The sequence below is a fragment of the Embiotoca jacksoni genome, unplaced genomic scaffold (genome assembly GCF_022577435.1).
Source record: "Embiotoca jacksoni isolate LCO1_2020_lvr unplaced genomic scaffold, fEmbJac1.0.p SCAF_8, whole genome shotgun sequence".
Classification (NCBI taxonomy): Eukaryota; Metazoa; Chordata; class Actinopteri; family Embiotocidae; genus Embiotoca; species Embiotoca jacksoni.
In genome coordinates, this window is record NW_027185436.1 from 19610325 (window position 1) to 19635484 (window position 25160).

The following is a 25160-nucleotide window of genomic DNA, read 5'->3' on the forward strand; positions in this document are numbered from 1 at the left end:
AGTATAATAGAAAAAGGGGAAAACAGCTAGAAGTAGCCAAACAAACAAAATCCTCCTAACCCCTCAGATTAAAAAAAATTGTAGTTTTTGCACGTAAATCCTACTATGGATTAAACAAACAAGGTTTAACGTGATGATTAGTAAACTGTAGAGGTGCTGGTACAGGACGGATTTTTTACCTTTGGTAAATTATTTTCTTCCATTTCCTGCTTTTATGATCAGCCTTAAACTCCTGATTGTAGCCTTATATTTACTTGTCAGAAATCAGTATCGGACGAGGATACGGGATTATGTGACTTTCTGTTTCAGCATTTTTTTAGGTGGCATGAGTAACTTCTTGGAGTTTCCACGAGTTTCCTGGCACATAACAAACAGTGAGTTTTTATATTTGTTGTGCTATTTGTTATACTAAGCTAAACTAACTATACCTTGATATTTAGCACACAGATAAGAGTGGGATCAATCTTCTCATCTAACTCTGGGCAAGAAAGCAAATAAGTCTTTATTTTCTTTTTTCCAAATTGTCATATTACTCTTCAGATATTGAGGATGTGTTTACTGGGGTCCTAGTGAACATATGGACCTGTTTACCATCAACAGTACACGTGTTAGATTGTGCGCTTTAGGGGTCATCTTGTGGTTAAGTTCAAACCCTTCCATCATTCTCAGGTTAGAACTGCGCCTGGTCTGACTTTCATCAGAAAAATAAAAAAGCCAAATTCTTGTACTCTCAGCACAATTCAAAAGATACTTAGTTCAGCAGCTGACACACTGCAGAGTCTAAGACATGACAGTGCAAAAGCCACAGCACTGCATCTTACAGGGGTCACCACCATATCACAGACACAAACACCCACAAGGACATTTCAAGCATTAGCACGTGCTATCTGATATGTTGTTATGGACATTAACATAAAGGTTATGTGGTATATGCATTATTTGGAACTGCTAGCTAATATTCCACACATTATATTTCAAAGACTGCAGTTCAACATCCACTGTTATAAGATCTCTTTTTGCATGCTCCAGCAGTGGTTTGATGAAGGATAAACATGGGCACATGAACTGTGGAAGTCAGCGGAATTCTCATCCTTATTGTGACTAGACACCAGGATGAAATATTTCTCTCGAAAACAGGGAAAACCTACAACCAGTCTCCTGCGTCTCTGGAAAAACAGAGAATCTTTGAGCTGTATGTTGGAGCAGTGATTATAGTGGTGCACCGTGAATGGCTGAGGTGGTTGAAATAGGAGCCTGGAGGATTTTATGACTCTTCTGAATCCAGGGCGCACAAATCTGCTTCTTCATCTGTGTTGGTTGTCGACCTGAACTGTGAACTCTCACCACACGGGTTAGCCTTTTGCATAGCATTGAGCATTTACACCAAAACACACATCTATGCCTAATAAAAGAAGAGTGCGTGTAGATTGTGCTGTATTTTCATATTTGCATTTAGCATTTACAATTTGAAGTGTATACTGGGCGTACCCCAAACATCAGTGTTCAGCCTCTTAATATTTAGTCTGAAATAATAAAACGTGAAATTTATTGTCTCCTTTTTTCATAGTATATCATTGTGTAATTGTTACCTGCCTGGGGACTCCAGTTTACCTTATTTTTACAAGCATCAAACTTTATGTTTAAGATCATTATTGTATCTTCCAGACCATACAGGGACTTTAAATAATGGATTCTCTTACACTTCTTCCATTAGTTTTTGAAATATAAAGAGTATTTTCTGACATATTCACTTTACTTTGAAGGCTCCCACGCTGAAGATATTGTTTTAACTAATTAAAAAGCCCTTCAGACAGAATACTCAGAGCCACATATATCTTTAATTGCTTCTCTTTGATTTGCCCTGCGAGCCCTCATGATCTATGTTTCATCAGCTCATTTCAGATTCGTGTCTTATCATACCATGTCTTGTACCAGTTTGTGTGGAAGGATTGTAGCATGGCACACATTTTTCCTGCTCAGTCTGGCACCTTGAGTTACAGCCACTTCAAAGTTCGGTGTTAGCGGTCTATTAACCACTAGTAATTAAAGTGTCACTTTAAATGCCATCGAGTGCACTGCTCTCCCTGGGCTATAAAAGAAAAAAAAGAAAAGTTGCATAGAAAGTATGGTTTCCTGCAGTCCAGCCTCATTACCAGAATAAAGGCTGAGACATTTTGGCAGTGGCAGCAAAATGATTCCATAGCAGAGCTTTCCATGAGGGTCCTATGTAACAAGTTGGCTGTAATTTCCTCCCTGTGTTCACCTATGTTTTGTCAGCTAGTAAATTTGTCATGAATTAATTGGTGGGTACAAAACTGTGTCAGAGAAGCTGATTGCTGTTGAAATAACCTTTACTTTAGGTACTCATTTCACATATTCTGCCACTTTCTTTTCAGATGGCTTCATATAAAATCCAGATGCTACCAGCAGTCATACGGTAGATTTTGTGTTAAGTGCTTGAGAGGACAAATACTTTCCATACCACACAAGCACAGGGCAAATCAAAATAGAAACATCTCTGGGTCCATTTACCACTGGACAGAGCGATGATTCAAATGTCTGTAATAGACTGAACATCTGGCTAAAACATATTGAGCCGCCCTATTTAAAGCCTGCACTCATTTCTGTTGTATGAGCACACAAACGCATGTTTACTTATTGCGTGTAGTGTACCATGTCTTATGATGGTAAAATGATTAAAAATAACTGATCTTGGGTTAAAATGTTGTCCAGTTGCATTTTACATTAAGATACTCTACATCCAGTATTAAATGTGCCATTATAAAATTGTCAGTGACTCACTTTGAAGCTTTTACACAAATGACACATTCATGAAAAAAAAACAAAAAAAAGCGGTCTTGGAAAATTAAATTAGGTTTTCAGAGTTTTAGAGGCATTTCGACTTGCCAACCTCAATATAATAACTGTAAAACTATTACAACCTGAGAAGTGTTGGTGTTGGCAGCGTGTCAGAGCAGGGGCAGTAAAACTGCCATGTGAGACCGGCTGCTATGTGCTTACATTTCATATGTAACTCTATGACAAGGACTATAGCGCTATCTGTTTCTTATCCAGCAACTACACCACAGAGACACATTTGAGAAAGGTATAAATTAGCTGTTTGATCCTCAGTGATGTGTGACCGATGCCCAGAAGTGGTAACAAAAGCTTAATAGTTCCCTCTTATTGCTTTTCCACCAGTACAACGTATGACGTTTTGGGCCCGTGTCCAGCACTGTCGCCACCGTCTGTACGGCATCACTTGGAATATTTCTGAGTGCATGGCTGTGTTTGAAAAGAATGTATTTCCTTGGCCTCCTCGTAAAAAAAAAACCTACATATCACTTGATATAAAGACTGTGCAGTAAATTGCAGACATATTTACGAGGGCTGCCAGATTGTTAAAGGAAATCCCACTGTGGGCAGCTCAGGTGGGAGAGAGGCTTTGGTCAGCTTGTGTGAAGGATATTTCTCAGCTGGATTCTACCCAACACCGGATCCTGCTGGCAAACGCCAAAAAAACAACGGCTGCAAGATGGTCAGAGTCGCTGGAGGAGTCCAGAGTCAATCCTGCCTGTTTTATTTGGTTAGTTGCTCTCAATGAGCTAGTTTACAACCTGTTATGATATATGGAGGTCTGTAGCAGCGTGTAAGTAAAACAAATCACATGGAAGGTGGGGGTCTCTGTTGGGGAATTCTTTTTCACCTCAGATTTGTTGGTGCGAGGATACCTTACCTTCCCCTAAACTACTTGCTTTCTGCAGGCAGCTGGGAAGTGTGCCAGAATCACTAAAAATAAAGAAATGAGAAGAATTTAATCCCTATCGCAAACATGCCAAAGTCAGGGAGAGATTAAAGGCTGCTTCCGAAAAATAACATTTCTGGAGGTGGACAATAATTCCATTTATTCCACGTGATATTTTCTTTTTGTACATGTGAGACTCATTCTTAGGTTGGGAATGAAAATTAATGCTTTTCATTTGTATCGTTTTACGCAGTAGCTATGTCGCTGAGGAATTTCTTCTGCCAGAAATAATTTAAAGTGATATTTTGGGTCAGTAATGAAAAGGCTACTGTTTCCCAAAGTTTTTATACCCCAGACAAGAAAACTGAGAGTGTATCATTTAAGATTAGACCAAGTTTAATTATTCTTCTGGAAAACTACATGGGGAGCAGTAAACTGTACAATTTATGAACTGAATTTTAGCAAATCGAACGAATTGCATATAATAAACACATAACAGAGCATTTAATTTATAGAATAAAAGGAGTATTAATAGTAACAGTAATAGTAAACTATTACTACAGTTTACTATAAACTATAGTAATGTGTCACTCAGGGTAAAGCCGGTATGACATGAAAAACAAAACAAAAGAGTGCTGAGGAGGACAGTTAAAACCCCACACAAATAAAAAAAAATATATATATATATATATATAAATGTCAAACATACAGCGTAAAGAAAACTGTGAAATTTAGACAGATTCATAATTTCAGAAACATCTATCAGCTGGGTTTCATACTTCTCTCTACATGCTCCTCGCACTAATAATTTGGCAAATGCAGATGCTGCCCATAAGGTTCTGTTTGAGCCTTTAAGCCTCTTTCTCTCATCTCTACGTGTGTGATGAAGAGAGTGAAAAGTAGTGTTACGCATCAGAAAATATGGCAAATAATCCCAGTGTGCCTTTGTAGGATCCCTAAAGTGGCAGAGAAGGGCAACACTCCCCTCTGCTGTCCACCGGCTGCAGTACCCCCCCCCAAAAAAAACAACTTTCATCCATTTTCATGAATTTACTTCAGTATTTTGTCACATAAAACGTGAAACCTGACGACTAAAAAAAAAAAAAACACAGCGCAACAAATCTCGAGAATCAAAACGATCGCGTATCTCACCCTCTTATGTTCCCGCCGCGGTCGCTAGATGGCGTGAACGCGTCACCGCGGGAACAGGTTGACAGATCCCGTTGCTATGGTGATGACGCTGGTTCACCGCAAACGGTAACGGTAAGCACGTCCCCGTCCCCCCCCCCCTCTCTCTCTCTGACCGCCGCCGCCGCCACACTTCCACATTTCATGTCATTTAAAGGTTAGTAAACACTGTTTTAAGCCGCTTGCGTTGTAAACTTTCTTGACTTCAACCCAGGAATTTGAATCGCTGCTGTTGATTGAAATGGTCAGAAATGGTCGCGTCTGGAGGGTTAGACGGGTATTTAATCCCCCCCCCCCCCTCACCCCCCCCCCACCCTTTCTGTCTTCCCATGATGCATCGCTTTATTTTGTCTAGTCGCTCGGGGAGATGACAGCGAACTGACACAGCCACCCTCCGCTCTCACCCGACCGAGGCGAGCCGCCCGCAGCATCCTCGACATGCCCGGCGTCGACGAGCCACACCGCCTCAGCGCATTCCGGCTCGTCTGGTTAACGACAATTCGCAACCTGTTATTATAAAAGATATTCGACGGCCGTACATTTTTTTTTTTTGTTTGTTTGTTGTTGTTGTTGTTGTTGTTGTAAGGTAAGTTGCTTTGTTGATCATGTCAAGGTGCTGATGTAGCATCGTTAGCTCTTCAGCTAAGGTTAGCATCAATAAATAGCTTACGTAGTTCCCCTTGTATGGTTTCATTGAAAGACGTGGAAAAAAAGAAAAATACAAATTAAGATGTATATTTTTGTTGTTGTTGTTGTTGTCGTGAGCAGCCTATTTAGCGCGTTGCGAGTGTCAATTTTATTTCGGCATTCATCCCAGCGGCTGTCTGGACAGCAATGACATTTTTAACTCTGAAAATTGTTGTGTTTATTATTCCTTCTGTTTCTTTTCTTTTTTTTTTTCCCGTCAGAGAAATCTTTTAATTGTTTTAATAACGGGCTGCTCATATCCGCGCAGCTTCATTCAAAGTGGCGTTCAGCCCCGTTTTGGTCGTGTGCCGAATTTACCACGGCACTTGTTCATCTTCTGGGACGGTACGTTTCTGTTGTGTACAAAAGCGGGCTCGTTTTAATGTGGATGATTGTAAAGCGGGGTTTGGTTCTTGACACCGGACAGCTCCTCCCTTGACAGCGGCTGCAAGGACAGCCTTTGTGATGACCTCCTCCCTCTTCCCCCCCCCCCCCCCCCCCCCCCCCCCACAATGCAGTGATGGCATCCTACAATCACAACCGGCTCATAACACCGCACAGGAAAAGTGGCGTGTTTTCAAGTCGTTCAAAGGCAACGCTGGGCCGGTCCCCCCCTCTCCCCCTCCCCTTGTGGGGGGGGGGTTTCCGACTGCTGACGTCTTATTTCGGTAACGACAAAATAAGATCAAGTCCCGAAGGATGTCGCCGGGTTTAATCTTTAACACCAAGTGTGAAGTAGTGATCCCGGTGCCGGGACCGACAGCGGCTTTGCCTATCGGGGTGCTGTCCGCAATGCAGGTGCTGAAACTGAAAGTGTCGTGGAAAGTAACCCCCGCCGGCGGGCTTTATACATCCCGTTACATCTGCACGGCTCCACCACCACCACCACCACCACCTCGGCTGTAGCTGCCTGTGCTCGAGTAGTAGATTGTGATATGCGGGACGTTTCCTAAAACATTTAAGTGCGTGAGGAATTGGTTGATAATTGCAGAGAGTGCTTTAACGACATCTTGCCCTGAAATAGAAGCAACAGATTTAGAGGAGAGGTGCCAGGAAGGAGTACGGACATTTGTGTGCACAGATTCGGTTTTGTTCACAGGAAGTGGCTGCTTAGCTCTTCTTGTACCTACTTGCTAATGTTTCCTGCTGCTGCAGTTCATTGATTATTTATATTCTCTGCATGAGGAAATGCTGGCTGGTGTATTAGGAAAAGAAACGGCAAGGAAAGGACACATTCGTATGACATTAATCTCTGTTTTAGATCAGATTTATTGTCTATCTTTAATTCACTGAAGCTCTTAACACTTATAGCTCTTTGTATCATCCGTGCTATGGCACGAGCTGCGTTGATATTGATGTTGGCTGAGGTCATATCGTCGCAAGTGGAAAGCTATCCAAGCTATTCTAGGGAAGACCTGGGATGAGAGCTATGGTTGCAGCGCAGGGTTTACCGGAAGGACTCAATATTACTCATCAATAATAGATCATCTCCTCAGCCTTTATGGCAGACCACTGACTGGAATTGTTATTACCAGTGTTTTGGTCATCACCTGCTTTCCTCTTCTTCTGTAAGTCATGAAAAAAAAACAAAAAAAACAGCAGCACATACAACTGCTGAAACTCGTGTCCAGTCAGGTGTTGTGGGATATATTATTCATGTTAGAGAGCTGATGATGTAAGACTGAGAAGCTCTGGGATGTTTTCTTGAAACACACTTGCGTATGCAGTGAGAGGCTTTCTCTGTACTCAGGACGGGGTGCTTTTGCAGGGATCAATGTGCTCTCCACCCTTGTAGCCCAGTGCAGCTGTCTGGCAGAGGGTGGAGGTGTTGGGAATGAGGGATCGTTTCTCTCCCTCTCCCCCACTGGCTCGGCTCATGGATGCAAAGACATCCAGGGAAGAGAGTGGAGGAGGAAGGCGGGGCGAGGCCAGGAAGGAAGAGGCCCTCTCAGGACTGGCGTGCCACACCCAGTGTCACTGTGGTGTCTATTTACGTGTACAAGCTTTGATTGTTGTTATTGATCGTGGCGTGAACACTGAATGAGATTATTTTGCAGCAGAAAGGGAAGTCATTTTGGGGTCAGAGGCTCTAAATTCAAAAAACGTGTGTTGGCAGAAGAATATTTCCATTACAATATAGTGTAGATTGGATTAGTGTTTATTAGATTAGCTTTACCTCTCGGATGTCTGCTTTTTGAAGGCCCACACAGCTCTCACTGGGTTGTAAATCAATAGCCTCATTTCAGTGATTGGTTGGTAATTACAATAAGCATTTACAGCCCCAGCCTGGTTAAAAAAAAAAAACGATATCACATACAACCGCTGTGCGATGCCTTGCCGTTGTTGTTCTTGGTTGGTTGATTGGAGTATCAAATGACCTTCATCACGGATGAAGTCGAGGGTATTATCAAATACTGAATAGTTCAAGCGGTCGCCTGAAGCAGATTGTTGAAAAAAAAAAAAAAGATGCAGTTCATCCCAAAACCCAGATTTCTACAGGCTGAAGGGGGAGGATTAACATCATCTTCTACCTCTCTCTCTCTTTACCTCTCCGTGTGTAGGTTGCAAGGCCGCTGTGTGCGTCCGAACATAATCCGCCATGGCGTCAGCAAATGTAACACTGGAAAATCAGCTGCACAGCGCGCAGAAAAACCTGCTCTTTCTCCAGCAGGACCACGCCAGCACGTTGAAGGGGCTGCACACGGAGATCCGCAGATTACAACAGCAGTGCACAGGTGAGCCACACGGAGCTGCATCTCTTCCCTTCACGCCACCGTGGAAAACCAAGCACATTTAAAAACGTCTTGGAGGATATCTCGAGAGAATACGCGGAAACAGCAGAGCCGACTTGAATGTCAATCACGATACGGGTGTCCTTGAATTCTTACCAAGGAAAAATGCACAGCCTACAGTAAGCAAATATTTAGTACCAAAAGTCTGCAAGACGCTGTGGTGCCGCTACTAAACCTTTCAGAGAGAACATAGTGAGTTATGCGAGTTGCACTTAAGTGTTACACTCTGCACTGTAGTGGTAGAAAAAGCTATATCGATCTTACCACCGGTAACGGATACAATCAGCTACGTCAGGAAGAATAACAGGACGGTGTGTGATTTAGCCCCGATTTTCTGTATCCTCGGTTAACCCGTTTACTGAAGCTGACATGGAACTCTCACTAATCTCATTAAATGAATACCTCACCATATGGAAAGCACACACACGCTTTCCCGTGCCAGTTCGACGGTGTGTGGAACATGCTGTTTGATAGCCGCCCTGTCCTGACCTCATGTAACACAGACATGCGAGTAACCCACTTCTGTTTTTGTTTTGTTTCACAGACCTGACATATGAGCTCACTGTGAGAAGCTCTGATCCCTCAGGTAAGCCTCCATCACACTGAATAGCACACACCCACGTCAGTTGTATCACTGGCATTAAATGTCTTGCGTCATTAGTTACTATCGATATGAATTTGTTGTATAATTGTAATTACCGCTTAAGTTTAATGGGCTGCTGCGCTGTTTCAAAAATCATATTCACTCAGAAGTGCCTCAAGTGTTTATTTTTCTGTCTGGTTTGATAATGATATCTCAGAGTATAGATTTGTTTTGTTTTTTAAACAAGTGATTCAAAGTGTGGAGGTACACAGCAGGAGCAGAAGCAGACAAAACTCTCACACAGCGGAGGCTATGAATCGGTGTTTTTCTGGTCTGTGTGAGTGCACACGCCCGAGAGCAGAGGGCTCTGCCGGTTTCCTGGTTCCAGTCCCGTCCAGGAAGCATTTCACTGTAGGACTCCCTGCTGTTCGTTAAGAGCTCCATGTTCTCTGTGAACTGCCCCTCCCCCCCTCAAAATCATGGCTGTGACCCAGAGTCACATAACTGGTCTGATTTGAGACCCAGCTCCACGTTACAGTCAGGGAGCCCCCCCCCCCCCCCCCCCCCAACAGGCTGAATGCAGGCCCATTTCCATACAGGCTACCGACAGCCACACTGATCTGTACGATTGAACAGGAGGCATGTCACATGTCACATTATGCAGTAGACTGTTTGACACGGCTGGCCTGGATCAGTAATGTTAAGCCTGCAGTCAGAGGCACTATCATGTTAGTGTGGCACATCTCAGAGATTGAAGTGCAGGAAATGAGATTATCTGTCACAGCACTAATACACAGCCTGCAACCTGCTCGGAGCAGCAGGGCTCAGCTGCTCCAGCTCGGCTTCAAAAAAATGTACAGACAGCAATCCTCATCTCTCTAACCATCTCTGTGTGTGATGGGAGACTGACTTTATGTAAAGTAGACATTGAAAGTAGATCATTTCAGATGATCACATTTATATAGATAATATACAATTGTCCATAGATAAACCGGCTGTATCTGGGTGGGGCAGCGCAGGGTGGAGGCAGCAGTGATGGAGGTCAGATGAGAGCAGTGGCTTTGCTGTAATGTGAGACTGGAGCTCTCTGCCCACTGCAGATGAGTCTCTATAGGATCATACCGTCTCCGTCTATCGACAGCCGGCCCGCAGCCAGTGTCCTGCTGCGCCTAATGTACTAATGATTAGTCTGGTTTTGCGATAATTGTGTCTGTTTTTTTTTTCCCCTTTTCCTCTTTAGTATATGCATGTTTTTGTACACGTATATATAAACATATATATATAACGGCTTCTGTTTTGTCTTTTTATTGCGTGTGCAGACAGCAGTGAGGCCCGATGCAGGGAGCTGCAGAGGAGGTGTGAGGAGCTGGAGGCCCAGCTGAAGAAGAAGGAGGAGGAGAACACGGAGCTGCTCAGGGACCTGGAGCAAAAGAACGCCATGATTTCCGTCCTGGAGAACACCATCAAAGAGAGGGAGAAAAAGTACCTGGAGGAGCTGAAGATGAAGAGCCACAAGCTGGCTGTTCTGTCCGGGGAGCTGGAGCAGAGAGCGAGCACCATCGCCTACCTGACCTCGCAACTTCACGCCACCAAGAAGAAGCTGCTGGCCGGCAGTTCGTCTGAGGCCAGCCCGAACGTCAGTCCAGTCACCTCGTACAAGCCCACGCCTCCGCCGGCCAAAGACAGGCAGCCTGAGACGCCACGTCGCCGCATGAAGAAGAGCCTCTCCCAGCCACTCCACCCGGAGCTGACGGAGGTGTACCGCCTCGGGCCGGACGGCAGGCGGGTGGTCCTGCGGGAGACGGTGGAAGCCATGCCCGACCCCACGCCCTTCCTGCAGGCGGGCAGAGAGTCTCCCGAGCCGCAGGTCGTGCGCGAACGACCCACCGTCATCCCTCCCATCGCCTCCGAGCGCTCCCCCGTCCCTCCCCTGGGTGCCACGGCCAGCCCTCGTCACAGCCCCGCTCGGGACCGTCAGTACAGGGCTCACGTGGGCGTGGCGCACCGCATCCCGCACGGCACCCCTCCCCTGGCCCCGCCGCAAGCCGAGCTGGAGACGCTGGCGGTGGACCGGGTCAACGAGGAGAAGGTGGTGCGGAAGCGCTCGGGAGCCGACAGGACAGTTTAACACTGCAACCGCTAACATGCACATAAACACACACATCTACTGTATACACACCACACCGCAAGAACAGGAAGGAGCCTGACCCACTGTGTAGCCTGCTTTTTACTCGACACTGCAATATGAAAAAGAAATACAAAATTATGATTTTGTTCGTGGTACACTACTCCATAAGGACTCTTATTTTTCTTTACCTCCAGTAGAAACGGACTACTGTAAAGCATGCCAAATGTTTCTTATTTACATCCCAATGAAAACTTGTATTATACACGTCTTGAATTTTTGCTTCGACTTTCACTTCCTTCTGTCTTATGTGGTGCAAGCGACAAATTCTCAGCCAAATATCTGCATCAGTGCCTGCTCAGCCGGTTCAACCACACACAAGCTGCGTAGTGTCGTCATGGCTTCTAGTTATCTTTCCATATCCGTCTTCTCCATCCTCTCCACGACAGTCTGGACATATCAACCAACTATATAAAGGAGATGTCTGCAGCAGCGTAGGATATAACTGAAACAATTAAACTACTACTCCCCGAATGTCTTTCATCTGCTTGTGATATCAGTATAATACCATTACTGTAGGTATGAGCTGCATAAATGTGCAATTGAAATTTGCCGGTCGTCAAGGTGGAAGCTGTGATTCCACCTTTTCATTGGCCGACTGGGATGAAAGAGCAGCGGCGTACACGTTTGAATGCAGTATGAAACGACAGCAGACACGCCGCGTATTAGTGTGTGTGAGGACGAAAGTGTGTGTTTCTGAGCGATAATGAAAGCCATTGAGAGAGTTGAGTTTTGGTCAAAACGATATCCATTAAATGTTATTTGTGATATAAGGGCATTTTTGAAAACACTGCTGTACTAGGATTTTGTGATATTATTAACTGTACTTTATAAAGGTTGTACATTTTTAATGAATTATTTTTTTTTTATTATTTATTATTTAATATAGAACACAATAGAAAATACAACAACACCTCAGATATTCTCAGTAGTTATTATACCACCAAGATGATAATTAAAAATCACTTAATAACCTGCTTCTCATGTTAAGATCACTTTTCCTCGAAGTGTACAAATCAATAAAGCAATGCTTTTTCTGGTTTGGTTATTCGGTTTCTATTAATATAAATGGGTGACATGTTGAAAGGGAAAAGGGTCTTAATAAGGTGACGGGCCACCACGAGCTTCCAGAACAATTTCAGTACGGGATCATCCAAAATATACTTACTTTGTATTTTATAATGGGTGTGAGGAGCACCACCTAACCTGGGCTGACATCTATTGACAGCCATATAATTCTCATCATCTTCTTCTTCATCAAACCGTCTTATTAACCCCTTCTGTCCTGCAACAAACATCTGAAAGCTTTCTCAAGCAAGCCAACGATGACCATTTTGCAGCACGGACCAGTGGTCTGCACCAACAACTGTGCAGATTCCTATCAATATAAATCATAACAACAACAACAACAATATGTCACGCTGACACTAACAGTCTACCGTTACTAAAAAAGAAGGTGTGAATCACACCAGGCAAAGCAGTGAACCTCTTTATACAAATGTGTGGATGTAGTTCAGCCAATCAGCCACATATTAAATATGAGGACCACCAGTCTGCACCAACAACCAAGCAGATTCACGTGAAGATCATTCCTGCCCGCTGCAATAAGACTGTACAATAACTCACCTCTGGCCAAATCCATCCCACATCAATAAGACGTTGCACTGTTGTTTAGTTTAGTTAATTTAATAGTATTCAATTTTTTTTTTTGTATACAAGTTGTATATAATGTGCATTTTAACATTTATTTTATATTAAGATTTTTACTACCACTATTTTATATCCTGTAATTTATTGCATTAAAAAAACTTATTTTCCCTGTACATGCTGCTGTAACTACAAAATTTCCCCTTGCGGGATTAATAAAGTCTGTCTGTCTGTCTGTCTGTCTGTCTGTCTATCTATCTATCTATCTATCTATCTATCTCTGTCAAAACCTTGTCAAAGACGCAAACTGATCATTTTGCACTGAGGTCTGCACCAACAACCAAGCAGATTCACATGAATAGAAATCACAATAACAACAACATTATGCCACACTGGCACAAACAGTCCACTGTTACTAAAAAAAAAAAAATCAAAGCAGTGTGCCTGTTTTAAGAAATGTGTGGATGTAGTTCAACCAATTAGCCACAAGGTGTCGCCATTGGATCACATTTCTTGTGAGTCCAATAAAATAAATCGCTGCAAAAAGATCAAACATTAACAGCAGTGTCATCGAAGTGTATAGAAAATAAGGCACATTACTAGTGTCCATATCAACACAGGAATCTGTACTGCTTGAAAATGGCACTTAGTTAAATCTTTCCTCAATTCAAAATAAATCTAAATCCTGAGGTAAATAAGGTACAGCATGGATTTGAAAAGCCTCCTTAGCAAGTTGAAAGTGAGATGCAGTGAGCTCACAGGTCCGAGTGCCGCCCTGAAACTAAACAGTAAAACAGCCTTCATGTCAAGTAGCTGTGCAAACGGAGCAGAGAGCAGCGTCTCCTCGTTGTAAAGCTCGGAGCCCGACACCGACATACACATCCCACTACGAACAAGTGATTAAAATAAAGTTTATTTTGTGAAACATATTTGGTTAAACTCACTTCAGGAAGGCTTCTCTGGCCTTACAGGTACGTTGCAGTATATAGTTAAGGTTGTAATAAATCATTTGGCCTTACATTATCTTTACTTTAGGTTCATATTTACACTTCAGAAGGCCACTTAATACACTTCACAGCACTGCCAATGAGGGATGTTTACAAACATGAATAAACACATGATAAACCACAAACACAGTTGCTTTCTTACTCTTTATAATAAATGGCACATTAATTAAAAGCATTTGTGGTGGCAACATACCAACGAGCTTATTTGAAAGGGTTAAAACTTTTGACTCCAGAGCCTTCGGATCCCGGCGACGAGCAGATCTGAAAGCTCTCAAGTTAAAAAGTGGGTTAATTTATGAGGGGGATTTTATTTTTTTTTAAAAAAACGTTTTGGCATGTCTCCACAGAAAATGAGTTGTTGTTTTTGTAATGAAGGAAAGTACTTTATTTTTTTTTCCAACCTGATATTGATTTTACTACTCAACCGATTGCTATTTAGTACTTTGTTTTGAACGAGTGTTTATTCTTAAGAGATAGTTTGTCTTGATATGTTGATGAAGACCTTGAAACTCGCCTTGTCTTGCCGGTGCTTCACTGTGCCGGCTCTAATCTCTTGGCCGGCGACGTTACTTTCTTCTGTTGGAAGCCTGGACAGACACAGAGTGGACCATATGTCATTTAAAAACCTTTTCATTACAGTCATCAGAAAAGAGAAGGAAACAGGAGGGATCTGAGAGTGCAAACCTGAATCCGTGAGAGTTAACTTATTCAGCTCTTCCTCCAGCTGCTCACTGGTGATATTCAAGCAGCCGTGCGGCACGGCGGGCAGAGAACTGAGGATCGGATCAGCGGAGGGTCGCAGGCCGTTTGTTGGAACCGCCGGCAAATCCGAGATGGAGTCTGGCTTCGACTCATCCAGCAAAGATTTCAGTTCTTCCTCCAACTCATCCATGTCTTCACCTACAGAAAAAGCATGGAAAATTTAGAGCTCTTTCATAATTGACCTACAATATGTTAAAGATAAGGCACAAACAGAACGGCATACCTGCACTGGTCACGCCACTGGATATAGTTTGGTTCACCTCGTCTTGAGTGTCACATAACTGTTTATATGATACAATAAATAAAAAAAAAATTGTTTATTTTAAAAGATTCACATCTTACACACATCTCTTTTGTTTTGAGATAAGAAAGTACCTCCTGGATTTGATCCACGAGGCTCTCGGCACGTTCCACAGTCACATCTTTCAGAGAGAGCCTCAGGGCAGACACTCCAGCCTGATACGCTTGCATCACCTACAGATGTGTTCAGATCACATGTTAAGTGCTGACGACAAACTTAGTTACAGATGACAACAAAGCCGTGAGCAGTGTTTACGTCATCGCGGCTCTCACCATCTTATCCGTCTGTGACTGAGCTATTCGGTCCAGGATTCCCCTGATGGACTCCAGTTTTGCGAACAAGTTGTCTGCTCTCTTTTCCACCTTCTTGCGGCCTCTCAAACATCTCAGCGCCTTTGAGAAAGACAAACAATAAAACCAGCTGAACCGATAGCTATGACATGTCTGGTTGCAAGAACTAAAACGAAGTTTTTACAGTTAAAATTGGAAACGACCTGTGATTTCTTCCCCTCCCGCAGCAGAATCCTTGCTTCTTCTTTGCACCTGCGTGTAGATAATGTGAAGCAACTTGAGCAATAATCACAGAGAATGTTGCACAGTTGTTGTTTTTTTTCACAATTCGAACAGTTTATATGTCTAAATCAAACACTGTAATTGTCACTGTCTAAAGGAATAATTTGCTATGATACTGATGAATCCACAGTTTTTTTTTCCCCCCTTTGCACCCATTGTCAATCAGTAGCCTACTAAAGATTGTACTTGGAAGATAACGTCTAAGTTGATGTACCCGTCAGCCTCCACGCCCAGTTTCAGCACCCGCTCTCCGAGCAGTTTCTCACTGCGCTGCAGCTGGTAGATCCCGACGTCCACGTCACTGACTGGAGACACGCGCTCCTGTCCCGGCTGACAAAACTTCACAATCTGCAGAGAAAACGCACGAGGACAGACAGATCGCTCGCACGAGATGCCTCTCAAAACGTCGAATGAAGAGTTTGTTGACAGGTTGTGGACAGGTCGTGGTTTACCTTCTCCCCTTCGTGCAATGAAACCAACACTTGCTTGTCCCTCTGCAGCTGCAGCAGAGCCATGCAGAGGGTGCTCTCGTCGGCACAGACGTCCGACGAGAGGTTGCAGAGCTCTTGAAACGACACGACGGAGCAGCTTGAAAATTCACTGCTCCGGTAGACGCCGAGTAGCTCCGCTGCTTTCTCCTGGAAAACAAAAGAGGACATTACATCCAGCGGCAGCCAAAATGAACTTCAATGTACTGTTGAGATACCAGATTGAGTTAAAGATTAAAAAAAAATAAAAAAAAACAAAAAAAAAAACACATTACGTTTTATTGTTTTTGTTCAAATGTATGCGATGGGGAAATCAAAAAGTTCTCATACTGCATCTGCTGTGCATGAAGGGAGCGCAGCAGCATGACCTACGCAGGAGAAGTGGGAAGCTATAACCTGTGTGAGTTACAGGCGTTTTCATGACCGCTGGTCTCGGCGCCTCTGTGATTGAATCATGAACTTGAGAGGAGAGGAAACTCCAGGAATCAGCAACGGAGACGGCTCGAAATGTCTCAGAAAATCTACAGCAGTGACGCAAAGAGCTGGGCGAGGTGTTTTGACCGGCCTTAACGCTTCTAGTGGGGCTGAATGTCGCTGTCAAAGACCAGGGGAAGGCAGGTAACATTAGGGGACGTTAAATGATTGAAAAGCAGATGTCACTTAAAAAAAAATAAATAAATAAAAATAGTTGAAAGCGTTACAAAAACACAAAAATCATGGAGGCCGACGTGTTGTGATGAAACTATACAATCTGACAAACCTTCACCAGTTCAATGATCACAAAAGACTCCTCCAGAGGCACCCGGCTGCTCCCCAGAAAGGTGGAGAAGGTCCACTTCAGAGGCTTCACCAGCAGCAGGCCGACCCCCCAGGACAACCAGCCGCAGTCCACGTTGGCAGCAAACTCCGACTCCCTCTGGATCTTTCCGCCTCTGGCAGGGAGACAAGAGTAAACCAGACTGACCGAAGACAGACGGGGACAGACGGGGACAGAGTTCACACAGCTGACATACCTGGCCATGGCTTGGAGGACCGTCGCCAAGCCCAGCGGGGATTTCTCTCTCCTCCTGAAGGTCTTGTTGAGGTCCTGCAGATTGACGCACACGGCGCCGCGGTCCCGGCAGCTCTCGACGGTCAGAGCCGTCCAGAAGTCCATTTTGCTGTCCCAGTCCGTCGTGTTCACGTCTCGGTTCTCCTTGAAGTCGGAGAACATGAAATTCATCCGCTCGTCGTCGTCCCACTCCGGTGACAGGCTCGTTTCGGAGTTAGACATGTCAGGGTCAGTTTGTCAAGCGGACCGCTAAGGCTGGCTAAGTGCAAACCTAACGTTAGTTTGGCTGGCAAAACCACCGGGCCGCCTCGAGGGGAAGCTCAATATCAACACTCAGGTCGAAACACGATGTCGGTTCCGATGTCGTTTAGTGAAGGAAGACGCGGACCAGCAGCTCGCACGTCATCGTCACTTCTTCGCCATGATGTTTTGACAGCTTGCTAACACGAGCTACAGCTTCACGTATCAACAACAGACGGTCGCCTTCGTTTAGAATTCACGCCCGCGCGGAAAGGCGGTGATATGTCTCACAATGGGCGGATAGGTCGATTCCACCCACGCAGACACCCCGATGAAAAAAGCAAGCGCACCTAAAACGCTGCCCACGAACATTAAGTTTGCGCCTTTATGCGCATTTCTTGAAAATATATATATATATATATATTTTATTCAACTTTACTTATGTAATTGTACCATTACAAGTAAAGGCACTGCATAAAAATACTACTTAAGTAAAAGTTTAGAAGTATGGTCTAAATGTATTTTATTTATAAATAAATGTATATAATTTATATATAAATTTATATTTATATATATTTATAAATGTATGTATTTGTAGCAAAAATGTAGTTAAAGTATGAAAGTAAATATCCTGGTTTGATCCCTCTAACTGATATATTTTTGATATGTATCCTCATTAAATTATTAGATCCTTTGATCCTTAGTAAAGCACCCGTGTGTAAGCAGCATGTTACTGTTGTAGCTGCTGTAGGTGGAAAGAAACTGTAACCACATAAGAAATACATGGGACGCAGGACTTTTTAAGGGCCATATGCAGGATTTAATCATACCCACCATCCCAACCCCACTTCCATGTGCAGATGTACACAGCAACAACTAATATACAGTTTGTGACTGTACAAAACAAAGACTGCGACAGGATCTGAACTTCCTTTTATAACTTTAATCTATGTTCTCTGATTTTGTTATAGCTTCCACAAGTCCCCAAATTTTGTATAACACGTCCCAAATAGGGCATTAGCTTTGTCCCATCAAAAAAGGAGGAGCACTTGCACCATAACAAAATCAAGAGAAGTTATAATGGACATAATAGGAAAAAAATAAACATAACGATACATATATTGTAAGTCGGTTCACATTTTCCATGAGTTTTTTTGGCCTCTCGTTTAGTTTGCTCATCCCTCAGGCCTGCTCCGATTTTATGTTATTATTGCAGAACAAACATTCAACCCAAAACAGATTCAATGATATATACATACAGAGAGAAAGAGATAAATATAATCACTGATTTAAAGTATTGCGATGCAAGCTTGTTTTATATAGTTATACAGTGTCATGCAAAATGCTACTCAGATCAGCTACACCGTGTAACTCACAAAACCTCCACAGTTTTACTCTCAGTTTTACAATATCCATTCTCATCGAGTGAACAATTCAGTAGGTGCACATGCGCATCATTTTCACATTAGTAAAGTACAATGTACAACATTATAATTCAAAAACAACATTGCCCTGAGCCACAGTTTGGCTGAGCAGAAGCGGTGATGGAGTAGTGACATCATGTGACACTTATGTTGGCATGTTAATGAACACATCACTTCATTCAGATGTAAAGGAATAGTGCATAAAAATAGATTAAACAATCATTTAATTAGTTGCCTCGCTTAAAACTTCAGAGGAAACAACAGACTCTAAGTTACATGGCTTCAACATTTTGCAGTCTTTTACTTATTTGGCACATTTGATATATATTCAGAAACACTTCCTGTTGTTCTGACTGTATCTGACATGTCTACTTGGCACTGAGATCCACCACCAGGTGCTGGTAAGCCAGGGTATTGCCTTTAAAGCTGGCAGCCAGTAGGATGTCCTTGTTGTCGACGGATACCAAGCTGAACGCCCTCGGGGCTCTCATGTTGAGCTCCTGGAAGGGCTGGAAGCGCTGAGTGAGGTCATCCCACATGTACACTCTGGAGAAGGAGAAATCACTTCCAAGAATGAGGTACTGGCGGAGGCCCACGGTGAAGGGATACACTGCCATCGAGCCCCGGGAGGGGAGAGTCTGGATCTCCGAGAAACGCTGGCCTTCCCAGCGGAGGATCTTGGAGTCACCGATGAAGCGTGTGAGGCAAAGGTAGAGAACTTTCCTCACCCAGAAGTGCTTCACCATCTGCACGTCAGCCAGCTCTGTGATCAGGGAGTGGAAAACAAACTGCTTCTGGTTTCGGTTCCACTGATAAACCACCGGCGGTTGAGAGGCGCTGGAGAGGATGAGATGAGGCTTCCCTCCGACATCGAGGAACTCCACATGGGTGTCTCGGTGCCAAGGATGGAGGGACTGGTGGGAGTAGAAACCATTGCTGTTCCAGCGATAGATGCTGGTGGAGCCTGCCTTGGAGCTGTCTGCTACTATGAAGTACCACTCTCCATCCAGCTCGAAGGTCTCCACGAAATTTGGTTTCCTCACCCGACTGGTGTCGATGTCTTGGATCTTCACGAAGCGCCGTGGGTCCTCTTCCCACCTGTGTTAACAGAAAGGCTGTCAGTGTATTCCCAAAGCTTTTAACAAATAAAGCAATCATTTTACATTTCAGCAAATTAGCTACATCTCATCTATGAAGCTACTGCCATGCCAGCAGGTACAGCGAGTCTGGCTTTGTCCAAAGCCAACAAAATAACTGATATCAAGGAGAGTCTCCACAGGAGCCTATCTGTTATTTCATTTTATTAAAAAAAACTAAAACAAAAGCTTGTGCAATAGACTGCTGCATCTGACATGACTTGCTTCAGCCTCCAAACTTGAAGATGTTGCCAACTTCTTCAAACTCAGCTGGAGATGTGAACTCGCCACACGAACGCGTTATTGTACTTATCTGACCAATGCTGCAACTGCTGGATAGTTTTTGCTAACTTTGTTCAGAGGTGGGTCTGAAGTTTCCTACCGTTTCCAATCTTTAGTGCTAAGCTAATAGTTTCCGTTCATATTTACCATACAGACATGAGAGTGGTATCAATGTCCTCATCTAACTCTCAGCAAGAAAGCAAACAAGTTTCTTTTAACACATTGGAGATCACTAGCTGTATGTTGCTATTAGACTTACTTGTATATATGAGATCCACCAAACAGTTGAGCCACAACCATGTAAAGTGTGTTGTTTATCACCACTGGTTTGCAGTACACAGCAGAACGAGCTTTAGGAAAGGCATAGAGGCAAAAAAAAAAAAAAGCACAAAAAAACCCATCAGGATTCATTGGTTAACATGTTGTACAATTTTTCTGCTTTTATAGTCAGAAACTTACAAGTAATGTTGTGAAAGGTCCTAAAGTTCAACTCCACATGGTCCCACACATACAGGGTGCAGAACCCTGAATCAGGCTGAGCAAAGGCCACAAACTGATCTCCATTGAACTCATAGGACTCCACTGACACAGAGTGGAAAGGGAACGTTTCATAAACAGCAAAATCTAAAGGAAGAGAAAACAGGGTGACAAAGATGATAAACCAGGAAGTAATGCCATGACATCACCATCAGCAAAATGTTCAAAAGAGACAAAGACGAGGGTAAAACCTGCGCTGATACAGTTGAAGTCTCGCGGTGCGAGATCGCGGATTCTGCGCCCCTGAAACTCAAAGGGACTGGCACAGTAGATGGCAGGAACAGAAGTGTTGGTCTTCTCCATCCAGTCTACCAGCCACTTGATTTTACAGTCACAGCGGAAAGAGTTACCACGCAGGTCTCTGAGTAGCAGGGAGGGAAAAGAGAAAATATGACAGTTTCAAATCGCAAATGCTCAAAACATTATTCATCAAAACCTCCTTTTCAAATCAATACAAGTGCATCAGCGTGGTGTGACCTAGAGCAGACTTAGAAACAAACCACAGACAGTCTGTAGATCTGTCCGGCTGGAGTGTGGTAGTCCACTAACCCCTCAGGGAGTCGGAGCGAACCACTGTTTTGCAGCGACAGATTGTAGAGTCAAACCTCGGGATGTCAAGACACTGTCTAGATTTCAGGGTAGGAACACTTACAGATCTGTGAGGATGTCTAGATGTGTGAAGAGATCTCTTGGCAGCTGCTGCAGGTTGTTGTTGGAGAGAGATCTGAAAAATGTGAAGTTATTATTATTATAATTACGTCATTACATAATCTGTAATTGGTTGTATTAAGCTCTATCAGTCACTACAGTTACGATGCGAGCTTTGAAAAACAGGGTTTGTTCATGTCATCAGTGACAACATACTCACAGATGAGTCAGGGACTTGAGTCCTCTGAAGGTGTACTTTGATAGAGCCTGGATGTCATTATTCTCAATGAACCTGAGAAGACATCAAATCACACAGTGATAGCAGCGACCTCTGAAAGGCAGCCAGTTTTACATAATGTCATCGTTGTTGGAGAGCAGGCTGTCGTTATGCAGAGTACAGCAGATAGAAAAAAGCAATGAGTTCACTTATGACAGGCTCTGCTTCTGGTGGATTTACAGTCAAATAGTAATGGTGCGAGTCTATTTCAAGGAATGAGTGAGTGTAGATGTGATAATGCAGAGAAATGTCCTATAGACTTTTATATTTTGTGTATTCACTGCAAAGAAGAAGGTGAAGGATACGCCGAGTGCAGCAGGTATCACAACGCTCGATGTATCAGCAACATCTGATCAAGTCCTGTGTCTGTTTTGTCTACTGACAGTTGCGGATATGTGCCATATGCAGACTGTGTGGAGGTGGCTGGATAGGAAAATATGACTTTATTAGCATTCACAGCAGGTAGTGGTGGTAGTGGCAGTGATGCAGAGGCCTGCTGGTTGGGCTGCAGCCAAGAGCCACACAGCGAGCAGCAGCCTGAGGCATTGCCATCGGGGAAGGCTGCACACTCAAAAGCCATCAGCTAACTAGTTTCTAAAACCCATCAATTCGCTGGATGGCATATTCAGCTTTATCACACTGCAGAGGCGAAGTGCTCTCTGTTGCAGAAGAATTTATTTTCAGTTTTACTTTTGGCATTCTTCGCCATACTGCAGAGTTCACCCCTGAGATCTCCCCGTGAAAGGTTTGTTTTATTCACTTCTCAGAGAAATAAAGACGTATTATAGTAAATCATTCGCAAAAGCAAAACAGTGCATGACAGAGTGAAAATGGCTTTAAACATTTTACAGAACAGTTACATAAGATGCAATTACAGCATTACGGTAAAAGCTAAAACATAATGTAACCATAGCAGAAATAAGGAAGCGGCAGCAAACTGACTCAGTAATGTCAGTTCTAGTAGCCACACTGGTTATATCAGAACAATGAAGGTCATATCAGCAAAGCCCCTGAACGTACTGAAGTCAGAAAGGGTGCAAATTATTGCTTATGTAATGTAACTTTCCATTTAAAAGTGCGAGACTGTGTTATTTCTTCTTTAAAAAGTTTCAGTCTTACTCCAAAACTCTTCTTTGAGAAAAAGGTCGCTTTTTTGTCACAGTACGTCATTGCCTTAAAGATTAAATTCAGTCAAAAACCATTGTAAGGTGGTAATATATTTGCATTTAGTAGCATAAAGTGAGCAACTCACAGATACTGCAGGTGAGACAGACCAGCAAAAGAATCATCGGCAATCGTAGTGAATGTGTTGGAGTTCAAGAGCCTGTAGAAAAGAAGAAATCATTATTAACATGCCATTTCATGTTTATAAAGAATCCAAGTCAATGCCCTGCAATCATCAAATATTTGTTTATTTTCAATAGCATAGAACATTCACAGTAAATGAAGCTAACTGTAAGGCAAAAGTTCTTAACACAATAAATGCATTTGGGCTTTGAATAAACACTAACAGAGCTACACACAAACACACACATGCACATGAGCACACACTCATGATTGCATCTGAGGAGATAAGCGAGCCTTTGTGTGGCAGAGCTGAAGGGAGTCAGTCATTGGCAATGACACTGATACAGAGCCACTTATTACTGCTATGTCACCACTGTTTTCAATAACCATTCATTTCTAGTGCAGCAGCTGAAGTCCTTTCATTGTCACTGCGAAACAAAAGCTGTCTGCGTGCTGCGTGAAAACATACCTGTGATGTCAAGCGTGTGTTTTCGAATAGTGACAACTGTGACCTGGTTTTAAGAGATATAATGTGTGAAAAGTTTGAGATGTTTTACGGATGTCATGCTGCTGTGTTGTTGGTCGGAGCACTCACAGGAACTGCAGTAGATGAAGGTGCGAGAACGCTCCCTCTGGGATCGTAGTAAAGGCTGCGTTCACCATAGTCCTGTTCAGAAAAATAACATCAGTTCTCATCAGATGTGTCATTTTGATTCACACAGGCAGGGCCGACGCTTACAAACATTACGTCACGCGTTTCGCAGAGGAAAAGTCCAACAGTTTTATTCTTTCTAAAGCCTGTCTACTCTACGGACAGGTCTGTCCTCGTAGTTTTAATTTCAGAAGGGGCAACATCTTCTTTAAAACTAGGACACATAACTTCCTTCTTCACTTCTTTACTTGTTCTACGTTTTAAAATGAGGACACCTTCCACCGGCCTGTACTCCTGAATCCTCCTGATTGTTTAAACTCAATATTCAACTCACGGGCGATGCAGGTCAATACATGACAAAAGGGAGTGCCTTGTAACCTACTCAGCAAAACATAACCTTGCCCCAGTCAAGTGTTAAGCTTTCCTCTTCATTATATGTGCTCCATTTATTGAGCACAACTCTCTTCAAGATGAAATCTCTCTGAGGAGAAGCAGGTCTTCTGCAGTGAGATAGGGAATCTATTGTTAGTAGTCCTCCCTGGAGCTCGACAGGATTTTACTGCTGTGCTCCCTCAACTAAATTCAGCATATGGCATCATAAAAGGTACATTATTATTGTAATATGATGCAAAGCGTCACTGAATCAAGAAAACATCACCAGGACACAGGCGTAGAATCACTTTACAGAAATTACATAATGGAGGGTGACATCAGTGATGTAGCCATCTGTACCAGCCTGCATTCTACTGAGACTTCACGCAGGTTATGAAAAGATGCTTTTGGTGGGAGAGAGGCACACATATTAATTTTTGACTCACAGAGAGATGATTCCAGGGGGGAAGCTTTTGGGAATCGCCTTGGTGTCCACACAGAAGGCACTGTCTTTGGTGCAGGAGCAGGTTGCAGGACAGCGTGGTATCTTAGGGGCTCTCCTGGCATTTGATTCCCGGGGCAGGCATAGGCAGAGACACAGAACTGACAAGCAGAGCAGCCTCGTCCATCTCGGTCCGAGCTCCAGCATCCTGAGGCAGGAGGAAAAAGGGAAACAGTGTGAGCGAGCTTTTTGAAGTTTCTCTTCGGTGGCAGGTGCCTTGTTTGAGAGGCGATGGTCCGCCTGCCTACAACCCCAGCAGTTCTGTTACAGCTCAGTGCAGAGTTGAGAGAGAGATAGGAGATGGGTGAGAGAGAAAGGCAGGCGGGGAGGAGGGGGAGTGAGGGTAGTCCTGTGTACACTCGGTGGGCGTGGGTGCTCTGCAGCTTCCTTGGGATCTGTGCGATTCGTTTCTGCTGCTGCCAGAAAGCACACCGCAGGAATGATGAGCAAGGCTGCTTTCTGCCCTCTAGGACCTGTAGGCAGCGTCGCTGACAATGAATTATTTACTATTGCACACGCAAAAGAACTTAAAACAACAGCAGCAAGGAGAGAGGGAAAGAGCAGAGGGTCTCACTGTCAGGAGTCTTTTCTGTGGACGTCTTATCAGGTGTGAAGTCCTGTCAAGCTGCTGCAGTCATGAGAGTAGACAAGGAGGCATCAAGGATGCAGGGAGAATGTGTGTGCATGCTTTCGCGTGTCGGAGGCTGTGTGTGTGGGAGGGTGCTTTTATTCTGGCAGTTTCAAAAGAGCAGCCAGTGCAGAGATTATTTAAAATACATTAAGGTTCACGTGCTT

The 25160-nt window shown here is 43.6% G+C and overlaps 3 protein-coding genes across 4 annotated transcripts; 1 reads left to right on the forward strand and 2 right to left on the reverse strand.

Annotated features, from left to right (window-relative positions):
* The first annotated feature begins 5071 nt into the window (after positions 1-5071).
* Positions 5072-12220, forward strand: ccdc92 (coiled-coil domain containing 92). Of its 2 annotated transcripts, none has more exons than XM_069178175.1 (4): positions 5072-5090; positions 8182-8355; positions 8957-8998; positions 10315-12220. In XM_069178175.1, exons 2-4 carry the CDS (start codon positions 8220-8222, stop codon positions 11121-11123), a joined length of 987 nt encoding a protein of 328 aa, XP_069034276.1. In that variant the 5' UTR covers positions 5072-5090; positions 8182-8219; the 3' UTR covers positions 11124-12220. The 2 variants fall into 2 exon arrangements, with proteins under 2 accessions (XP_069034276.1, XP_069034275.1); XM_069178174.1 differs by lacking the exon at positions 5072-5090 and adding an exon at positions 5289-5519.
* A 1502-nt stretch (positions 12221-13722) lies between these two features.
* Positions 13723-17495, reverse strand: chmp7 (charged multivesicular body protein 7). Its single transcript, XM_069178173.1, has 10 exons — positions 16971-17495; positions 16718-16889; positions 15922-16107; positions 15684-15817; positions 15391-15439; positions 15170-15289; positions 14972-15070; positions 14820-14877; positions 14519-14734; positions 13723-14421 (listed from the first exon to the last, which is right to left on the reverse strand). Exons 1-10 carry the CDS (start codon positions 17228-17230, stop codon positions 14366-14368), a joined length of 1350 nt encoding a protein of 449 aa, XP_069034274.1. The 5' UTR covers positions 17231-17495; the 3' UTR covers positions 13723-14365.
* Positions 17496-18176: 681 nt separating this feature from the next.
* lgi3 (leucine-rich repeat LGI family, member 3) lies at positions 18177-24765 on the reverse strand. The gene is made up of 9 exons (XM_069138570.1): positions 24310-24765; positions 23435-23506; positions 22805-22876; positions 21496-21567; positions 21280-21351; positions 20819-20988; positions 20550-20714; positions 20350-20440; positions 18177-19770 (listed from the first exon to the last, which is right to left on the reverse strand). Exons 1-9 carry the CDS (start codon positions 24510-24512, stop codon positions 19041-19043), a joined length of 1647 nt encoding a protein of 548 aa, XP_068994671.1. The 5' UTR covers positions 24513-24765; the 3' UTR covers positions 18177-19040.
* Positions 24766-25160: the final 395 nt, after the last annotated feature.

Excerpts from the sequence above, each read along its gene's own strand:
- ccdc92 (XM_069178175.1), top strand. The coding sequence starts at position 8,220 with ATGGCGTCAGCAAATGTAACACTGGAAAATCAGCTGCACAGCGCGCAG. Across the intron at positions 8,356-8,956 it reads ATTACAACAGCAGTGCACAG|ACCTGACATATGAGCTCACT; the intron begins GTGAGCCACACG and ends TTTGTTTCACAG. Across the intron at positions 8,999-10,314 it reads GAGAAGCTCTGATCCCTCAG|ACAGCAGTGAGGCCCGATGC; the intron begins GTAAGCCTCCAT and ends TTGCGTGTGCAG.
- chmp7 (XM_069178173.1), bottom strand. The coding sequence starts at position 17,230 with ATGTCTAACTCCGAAACGAGCCTGTCACCGGAGTGGGACGACGACGAG. Across the intron at positions 16,890-16,970 it reads GTCCTCCAAGCCATGGCCAG|AGGCGGAAAGATCCAGAGGG; the intron begins GTATGTCAGCTG and ends TCTCCCTGCCAG. Across the intron at positions 15,290-15,390 it reads GGGAGGGGAAGAAATCACAG|GCGCTGAGATGTTTGAGAGG; the intron begins GTCGTTTCCAAT and ends TCTTTCTCAAAG.
- lgi3 (XM_069138570.1), bottom strand. The coding sequence starts at position 24,512 with ATGCTGGAGCTCGGACCGAGATGGACGAGGCTGCTCTGCTTGTCAGTT. Across the intron at positions 22,877-23,434 it reads CTTCATCTACTGCAGTTCCT|GCTCTTGAACTCCAACACAT; the intron begins GTGAGTGCTCCG and ends TCTTTTCTACAG. Across the intron at positions 20,441-20,549 it reads GACCTTTCACAACATTACTT|CTCGTTCTGCTGTGTACTGC; the intron begins GTAAGTTTCTGA and ends CCTTTCCTAAAG.